Source organism: Euprymna scolopes, chromosome 45 (genome assembly GCF_053919585.1).
Source record: "Euprymna scolopes isolate OS-2025 chromosome 45, ASM5391958v1, whole genome shotgun sequence".
Taxonomy (NCBI): Eukaryota; Metazoa; Mollusca; class Cephalopoda; order Sepiida; family Sepiolidae; genus Euprymna; species Euprymna scolopes.
In genome coordinates this window covers 32,250,850-32,260,807 of record NC_136526.1, presented here as the reverse complement: position 1 = coordinate 32,260,807, position 9,958 = coordinate 32,250,850, and the positions used below count along the sequence as shown (strand labels likewise).

The following is a 9,958-nucleotide window of genomic DNA, read 5'->3' as shown; positions in this document are numbered from 1 at the left end:
AGTCGCGTGCTCTCTTGTAAGGAATGAATGCGTGAATGTAGGATTGATATGAAATTCTTAAAGATAAACTAAAATGACCGAAAAATAGGCTGAAATGACTTAAATAAATAAAAAGTAAATGACTTAGAATAACTTTAATGAACTTAAGGATGAATTGAATGACCTTAAGAATGATTTGAATGCTTAAAAAATAACTGGAATCCTTCAAAAACAACTTGAATGATCTGGAGAATGACTTGAATGGTTTTGAGACTGACTGGTTGTAAAGTGGGTGATCATTTTACATTAAATTAATACAGAAAAGTGATCCGCACTTTATATCACAATAAGTACAGCATGTAGTAAGAACAGATACTACACTTTGATCTTCGCCAAAAGGTATTTATTTGCTCCCTTACCAAGCAAATTAGGCACAAGGCCGATTTTAATGTGAGTGAAGGGAAAATGGGGACCAACTCCCTGGTGAGCAGGGGAGCTGGATAGTGACAATTGGTATGAAGGGTCGCCCCTACATGTACCAAGGTCTTATATGTGGGGTCAGTATTTATTTGCTCCCCGACTGAGCAAATTAGGCACAAGACTGATTTTTAATTTGAGGAGTGAAGGGGAAATGGGGACCAACTCCCTTGGGAGTAGGGGAGCTGGATAGTGACAATTGGTATGAAGGGTTGCCCCTCCATTGACGAAGGTCTTATATGTGAGGCTGCCCCCACATATGGTCTTTGCTTGCAGTATCTGCTGGAACGGATACTACACTTTGAAAAGCTTAAAAAGCTAAGAACAGCATCTATTACCAACAGACCTTTGATCTTAACCAAGAAGGCCAAGTACAAAAGTGTTACAGACAGACCGACCGACAAACCAACGGAGTGACTTATAGAGTTGCTTGCACACAACTAAAAATAGAGATTTTTGTGTGTACTAAAACAGTGTGTACACTTGCGGCAAACAATATTTTATAAAAAAATGTATTCGTTAACTTTTCAGAGAAAATTAATTTTTAAGGAAAAAATGTTTTGGTGTAATATAAGCAGAAATTGTACAATAGATTTTTTAGTCACTATTAACTACGTGTAAATGGTGGTACAATTTTATTTTGGAGGTGTATGCACTTTTCTTGGTGTACGAGTGGGTTGATGCAATGTGTATGTACAAAAAATATTAGCTTATGTAAGGTTGAATGAGAGGAGCTTCAGAACATCCTTAGATTTAATGGTTTGTTACCTAAGGCTAGTCCAGCTGGAGACTAATCAAGATATTGTTTGGTAGCTGCATGACAACCATGTAGGACAATCCGTACAAACTTCCTTCATCTATATTGGTCAGAATAAACACAATGCAGGTTTAAATTGGTGATGGGAAGGTTCTGTCATCCTATTAGAAGCCAGATGATAGCTAGTCATATTACCATATTTAATCCCTAATGAAATCAATATTAATATGACTTAACTGAGTGTCTAGAGTGCTGCATGTACTAAGATGTGCAGGAATATATTTGTATGCCTTTGAATTTTGGCAAGATACATATCCATGCACTGATGTCATGTGTCATCCTTGGCCAGAAAAATCTAGTGGAAATTAGTTTCACTGTAGCAATAAATCCAGGATATGTCAGGTTGAGTATGGTATAAAAAACAAACCTACAATGAATAACTTGAACAAAAGAGTGAGGTGAATCTTTTGAGCTGATATAGATGATTTCCATGTCTGTAAATTGGCAAACTTATCCAAGACGTAGGGAGGTATGTAAAATATCATTGATGAACTGCAAAACAAAGTTGAAGTTGCGCTTGTCGTCCAGCAGTATTTGTAATTAAGCATCACTTTAATCAAATTTAGAAAAAGTTTCCGTTGTGGAGTTTAGCAAAAAATCTCTTCAAAAATAAATCAAAGAATAGTGCATTATGCAATAATGTGGAAAAATCTGCAAGAAGATCTTTTTTATATTTTTACGAAACATGCATGCTTTATTCTACTTTCGATAATATTCACATTTCTTAATCATGCAGAAGGAACTTATGTAAATTTGCAAATTCAATTACAATGGATCCAAGACCAATTGCTGTGCGCAATATCTTCAGGACACAGAATTGACAGGGGGCAGGGCAAGACGTCCATTTCAGTATTCCGTGCACTGAAGGTATGTAGAATATCATTGGTTAAGTGCAAGACAAAATTCAAGTCCACCAGTATTTGTAAACAAGCATCACTTAAATCAAGTTTACAAAAGATTTTCTTTGTTGACTTTAGCAAAAATCTCCTCATAACTAGGCAGAGAATAGTGGTAATTCCTTAGTGCATTATTCAATCCTGTAGAGAAGTAGGTATTTATTTTCTTCCTCACATAAGTAAAGTATGACACAAGGTCGGTTTTTATGTGAGGTGAAGGGGTAGGGGAGGGAAAGGGGTGGTACATATAGGGTTGCCTCTACATGTACCAAAAACCAATGGCCACAAGGGCAATGGTCACAAAGTTCAGCATCTGCCGGAATAGATACTACATTTTGCTCCCAGCAAAAGTGCCAGGTAAGCACATGCTATACTCTACTTCCGATAATATTCACGTTTCTTAATTCTGCAGAAGAAACTATAAAAAAAAATCTATGCAATGCAAATCAGTTTTTTTTTAATCCACATAATCTTTACAAACAGAGATATTAGCAATATATCTATGGAGCCAGAGAACAATCCAAAAACATGTCATGATGCAAATGAATGTTTGGGGACAATGTCGAATAATAGATATGCAGCATTGCAAACAATGCATAACATTTTTTTATTAATACTTTCATAACACTTGGTGTTCTTGGAACATTAATTTGTAAAAAATAAAAATGCATACTAAAATTATAATTTTTTACGCCTTTTTCCTTATTTTGGGGAACTTGATCCTCCCCAAACAGGACACTGTGGATTTGAACAGTGAGTTTTCCCTCATTTGTTTTTGCAGAATTTTGCTCATTCAAAAAATAAAATAAAATGCTTGTCATTAAAAAGTTTGTCTTAAATAATTTTATGAAAAAGTTTTTGTAAATATAAAAACAACAAACTTCTCTTGCCATCTCACACAAGTCGGAATCATAATTTCCTTCTTGTTCAGCATATTTTATCATTAGAATTTCCCCATCCAGTCTGTGCCCAAGAGCAAGAGAAAATGTAGAATGTTTAATTATTCTGGAAATATATAATTGAAGAATTTAGTATGTTAAACTGCACACAACTTTATCAAACACACTTTTTAAAAATCCATTGAATTCCCCAAGTCTGTATTAAAGAGCTTCGTAATGTAATATGAATTCGTTTTAGCCTTGAAGATAAATTTGTAATTATTTAGTAAGTAAGGAAAATAATTAAGCTATGTGAAATATTGTTTATTGTTTAGAAAGGAAAAACACAGACAACATAATAGACTGAAAGCAGTCATCTCTTTTTTTTATATTGCCAAAGACAAGAGGTTCTTTTTGCAGCTTTTTTTTTGAAGAGTTGTCTAAGGGGAGATAATGGCTACATACTCTCAAATCCATCTCTGCTTATATGTTCAGATCAGTTTGTTTGATTATTGTATTGTTGTTGTATGTTTTTGTATGGCACTAACAGAGGTGTTTGTTTAGGAGGTGCCTATTGCTTTATTTTTTGTTTGTATCAGCATGACATGTACAGTTTTAGGTTCGGGTTCCTGAGGAATTTCAGTTGGATGTACCTCACTTCTTGATGTGGTTTTGGATGGGCATACCTCAGAGTGCTATCAATTTCTGGAAGAGGTCTGAACTATATACGATTTTGATTGTGAGACAACTGCACGAGAACACTTATTGCTTCTTTGTTTAACCCCTGCAAAGGTTGTCTTTGTTTGGACAGATCTTTTTTATATTTATCATCATATATATCTCTTGATTTGTTTGCCTCTGATACAATCGCCCCATTATCATCTCGTTGGTGTTTTGGTTGGTGTTTAACAATCCGAATTGGCATGTTGAGAGTGCCAGCAATAGACGTTTTGGCATAACTTGGATCGGTAGAGAGCATGAGTTGTACAGAGGCGCACATCCAACCTTGCTTTACTGTATTTTACTTTTTCTTACTAATCTCTGCATCTGTGTTTTTCTTAGTGACCTTTTCATGGGTCACACCAGTTTTCCTCTTTGGAGAAGAACAGCCAAAGGTCATTTGTCTGATGCATCGACTTGAATGGCCCTTTGTTTAGAAAAAATAAAATATATATGACACCAACATATCCTTGATTTACTAGAGGGATCTCTGGTTATTTTCTGTCCATTGTATGCCGCTTTTTTATGATGTCTAATCTGACAGGTGTAGGATGAAGGATGCTATGTATATCATGATGCCCAGAAGACGGTGGTAACATTTTTACTTCTTCCACCTTGAAGAGATTACAATTTGATCGTATATAAGTGAATCTCCTTTTCATTAATTGCACATTTTTCACAATTGAAACAAAGTCCTTCTTGTGTAATCCTCATTATATTGCGTAGATGCTTGTCATGCTCTTCTTGAAGTTTTCTAAAAACGATAACTTCAATCAGCCCAAGATTGTCAGAAAACTTCTTGAGGATCATGTCAATATATTGGATGAACACATGAAACATCACCCGATCAAACAGATTTGCTGGAAGCAGAATCTTCTAAATAGTTTTAATGTAGACAATATAGAGTTATAAGTCAAAATTTCTTGTCAACATCTTATGTCAGCAAAACAACTTATTTTTATGTCTGAATCTTCTATTGACATTATAAATTCTTCTTTATATGCATATTTCGTAATTAATTTAAGACATGCTAGTATGTAAAACAGATTCTACACTAAATATAATAATAGTAAAATTCAAACATTACATGGCATTGTGCTTAGCTTTTGGATGGATATTTAGGACAACGAAAGCATCTTTGCATATTATTAAGAACTACAACGACATTTAATAAAAATTGGGATGAAATGTTATGTTTCAGCAAAGAAAGAAAAAAGGTATATACGGAAATGTATGCACATAATGATAGAAATAAATGAAACATTGAGGAAATAGAATTGTCAATAGCTTGCAATTATCAACTAAGAACGAGTTTATAATGAAAATTTGAGTTAATTTATACAATAATAATAATAATAATAATAATAATAATAATAATAATAATAATAATATTTGGGTCACAATCAAAATTGAACTGTGTTAGATTGTGCGTTCAGCTATGTGTACATTTGACTAATGTATGACTATGCGTACATTAACTAATTATTATGTTTATTTAGAATACACTGCTTCTCTCAAATAGGTACTCCAATAAAGAAAGTGATAACAATTTCACTCTCCTATAATTAAGTTCTCTCAATTTCACTCTCCTATAATTAAGTTCATTCACCGGATTCTTTTCTTAATAAGAATAATTAATATTCATTCACCACTTATTATTTCACTTTGAAATTATATTTTCTAACTACTACATCCTAAAAGCAAATTAAAACGCTCTCTCCATTTCGCTTCTCTTCTTCCTGGATGTATTTGAGAAATAAAGAAATATCGATTTTTTTGGTTTTATTTCAGCTATGCATGTGTATCATTCATAATATGTTTAATCATTCATTAGAATTCAATTCTTTTCTAGACAAAACTATTTTGTTCATCAGCAATTTATCTACAACCCCTCTTACAAATCTTTGTCATATATATATATATATATATATATATATATATATATATATATATATATATATAAAGACAATAAGCGTGGAAAATGAATTTACAAAAAAGGCTATATATTGGCATATATAGAATGATTCATTTAATATTTAATGTACATTTCTTTGGGGGATAAAGGGGACTCATTATACCAAGGCATTTCGAAGCCTAATGCTTCTCACCAGAAGAGCAGATAAGACACTACATAACGTAATGGGGATGATATAGAATGATTTATACTAATATATAGTTTTTTGTGAACTCATTTTCAACGTTTATTATCTTCTATATAAGCTCCAAACATGTGTTGAGCTTTGTATTATCCTGATAAGTCTACTCTTATAGAATTGAATTTATTCTCTTCTTCTAACTCACTAAAAGTGGCATTATCGGTGTTTGTGCACAAATATGCATTTATATGTGTGTTTTAGTTGATTTGCAAAGCTTTAATATGCATGTCGTCTTAGATTGATGATAGCAAATAACACTAGAGTGCTAAATATTTCGGTTTCAATTCTAGCAGATAATACGCAATACATTTTTTGTTGATAAGAGAATAAACTCCAATTTTTTTTATTTTTGATGCCTGTTGATTTTGGAAAATAATCCTAAGTAATTCCAGATTTATGCTGAAACATGATACTCAAGCTTCAACCGCAAGAATAACATATCAAACATTAAAATAGCACCTCTCTATGCCAAACTATACATTATACTATACATTATACAAACTATATATACTGCATTTCACCAACTTAGAGTAATGACTTAGACATTGTTTTTGCTATACAGCATATTCTTTTACTCATACTTACAAGAGTACTCAGAATTACTGATTGTGTTCCAACTTTTGCAGATATATTAGCAAATGCATACATCTGCAAGACGGCCTCTCTCAGTCCACCCCCACATAAATGTAGTTAATAAAGTTGTTATATAGGCAAAACATTCCATTTTCCTCACTTTACTGTTGGCAGATCCTGAAGGCATCACCTGTATTGTACTTGGCAGTGAAATCCCTTCTGCATGCCCTGGTTACTTCAATTCCGGTTTATCAATTTAATCTTTAATATCAATTTTAAGTAAAATATATCACCATGCTTGTGAAATAGTTTTTAATATTCATGAGGAAAACTCTGTCAACTGTAGTCTCATTACATCTCCTGACAACCATAATTGGTTTGAAGTCTTCCTTCAACCATAATTGCTTTTATGCCTTCAAACATAAATAAGAAAAACTTTCAATAAATCACTGAATTTTTCTTTACATGTAAAGTTATATAATAAATGAGTAATTAAAGTAAAAATATTATGTCTAATCATTTTAAACCTCTATACACAGATTTGTTTTTAATTCTGATGCATTTAAACATATCTTTAATTGTTTATTTTGCAGAATATACATAAAATCAATATCTTCTCTTGTAATTTGTATTTTGTTTTTTAATTTTGCAGAAAATCTTGCATTCATGAGAAAAACAAGTATTGGGTTTGAATTGACTTTAAAAATAAAAATGGCGAACAAAAAGATATTTTTATGTAAAAAATGTTGAACAATACAAAAGTTAGTCTTTTCTTGAATCAAAAAATACGATGATATATTAGACAAAACATTTTCTTGTCAATTCTATATGCATTTCTTTTTTATTCTCCTCTCATTAGTTTATTTAGTTGAACATTTATTTGAATGCTTGTCACCAATGCATGTCTAATTTACATAGTTTTGCATATGACCAAAGAACTCAAAAATTCATACATATGATTAAATTTCTTATTCACAAAACGCTGCAGAAATGTGAATGATTCGAAATGAATTCATTTTCTAACATACTTAACTGAGAATCAATTTATACTAAAAATTTGAAAAATTTCACCTTCAACTGTGAGATGTCAATCTAATATGGGAAAGGATTCATATTCTTGTCAAGTGTGTGGTTCTTGCTTTACAAATAAACAACATGTAGTAATTCATATGCGAACACATACTGGAGAGAAACCATACTATTGTGAAATATGTGGATCTTCTTTTACACAGAAACAAAATATGTTGCAACATATGCGAACACATACTAAAGAGAAACCATATACATGTAGAGTATGTGGCTCTTGTTTTGCACGGAAAGATACTATGTTGAAACATATGCAAACACATACTGGGGAGAAACCATATTCGTGTGAAGTATGTGGCATCTGTTTTACAAGTAAATACTATTTAACCATTCATATGCGAAAACATACGGGAGAGAAACCATATTTTTGTGAAGTATGTGGTTCTTCTTTTGCCCAAAAATATACCATGTTGCAACATATGCGAATACATACTGGAGAGAAACCATATTCTTGTGAAGTATGTGACACTCTTTTTACAAGGAAGAACAGCTGGGTCTATCATATGCGAAAACATACTGGAGAGAAACCATACTCTTGTAAAATATGTGGCTCTTCATTTGCAAGGAAAGAACGTTTGGACAATCATATGCGAATGCATACTGGAGAGAAACCATATTCTTGTGAAATTTGTGGCTCTTCCTATACGCAGAAACAAAATATGTTGCAACATATGCGAACGCATACTGGAGAGAAACCATATTCTTGTGAAATTTGTGGCTCTTCTTTCACAAGTAAAAAATATTTAGCCAGTCATATGCAAACACATACTGGAAGGAAACGATATTCTTGTGAAATATGTGGCTTTTATACAAGTAAAACATATTTATCAATTCATATGCGAACACATACTGGAGAGAAACCATATGCCTGTGAAATATGTGGCTCGTCTTTTACACAGAAACCAAATATGTTGCAACATTTGCGAACACATACTGGAGAGAAACCATATTCCTGTGAAATATGTGGCTCGTCTTTTACACAGAAACAAAATATGTTGCAACATATACGAACACATACTGGAGAAAAACTATATTCTTGTGAAATATGTGGCTGTTCTTTTACAAAGAAACAATATGTGTTGAAACATATGCGAACACATACTGGAGAGAAACCACATTCTTGTAAAGTATGTGGCTTTTCCTTTACACAGAAACAAAATATGTTGAACCATATGAAAACACATGATGGATAGAAACAATATATTATTAGAAATCCAATCTTATTGTAAACAAAATCATATTTTGCATCTTATTTAAAATGTTTACTTTTTACAGACATACATTATGTTCTTTCTATCAAATAGATCTAATATTCTGATGCTACAACGCAATCATTATTTTGTCACATACAGAATACTGTAAAATGCGTTGCATGTGAAAATAAATATGTAGCGTTTTCTTTTTAACACAAATATGTCACAAAATAATTTTATTCATGTTAAGAAAACACAATACTGTAATGAATTCAAGTAATTATCGCCTCCCCCTTTATAATAAAAATAATTTTAGAAATTACTTGAGAAATACAACAGAATACAAATTGTACATAAAGGAGCAGTTGGAATTGGAAAATTATCACTCAAATCAAATATTTGATCATTTTCAACTGTTGATTCATGTGTTAAAATACATTTAGAATAACTAATCTTGGCGAACTTACAAGATAAATTTGATATTGATTCATTGTTTCATTTTATAACAAAAAACGATTGTCATTTAGATATGTCATAAATTGGTGTCTGATCTTTTTGTCATATAAGAAACAAATTTGTATTTTATTAGAAGAAAAGATAAGTTCTTAGATAATATTTTCAACTATATTTTTATATCTTAAAGAAATAAAATATTTCCGAAAGTGCATGGAAAACATGCATTTTTTTTAATATGTATTTGTGTCTGTTCTATCTTCAGATATTTATAATGTTATCAAAATTAAATGTAATACTTTAACGAAATTTATTGTCATTGTAAGCATTTTGGAAGAATTTTTAGTGCATATGTAAAACACATTTTGTAGAAATTAATCAGACAAAACTGAATAATTATTTGAATGAAACGAAAATTTGGATATTTTCGTTTTATTACAAAAAATACTGGATTTTTTTAAATTTATGGGTGAGCTTTCGGAGTCATCAAAAATCAATTTTTATTTAATGCAAGAACGTGATTCTTCTTAAAATCATATTTCTTATACTTTTATACTTAAGCGCAAAAAGAAAAGCATTGCATAAAAACTGTTCCGTTTTCCTGTTGTATTTGTATATAAATTTTCCTATTTTCTTTCAGAAATGTTATCAAAATGAAACGATTTTTTATTATTGATGATTTATAATCTGAAAGTTGTTATTAAATTTTTTTAAGACAAAACGGATTTGA

General features: G+C 31.4%; 1 protein-coding gene across 1 annotated transcript; it reads left to right on the top strand.

Moving 5' to 3' along the window:
• The first annotated feature begins 7,154 nt into the window (after window positions 1-7,154).
• Window positions 7,155-9,462, top strand: LOC145269370 (uncharacterized). Its single transcript, XM_080125059.1, has one exon. It carries the CDS (start codon window positions 7,594-7,596, stop codon window positions 8,773-8,775), a length of 1,182 nt encoding a protein of 393 aa, XP_079981185.1. The 5' UTR covers window positions 7,155-7,593; the 3' UTR covers window positions 8,776-9,462.
• Window positions 9,463-9,958: the final 496 nt, after the last annotated feature.

Excerpts from the sequence above, each read along its gene's own strand:
- LOC145269370 (XM_080125059.1), top strand. The coding sequence starts at position 7,594 with ATGGGAAAGGATTCATATTCTTGTCAAGTGTGTGGTTCTTGCTTTACA.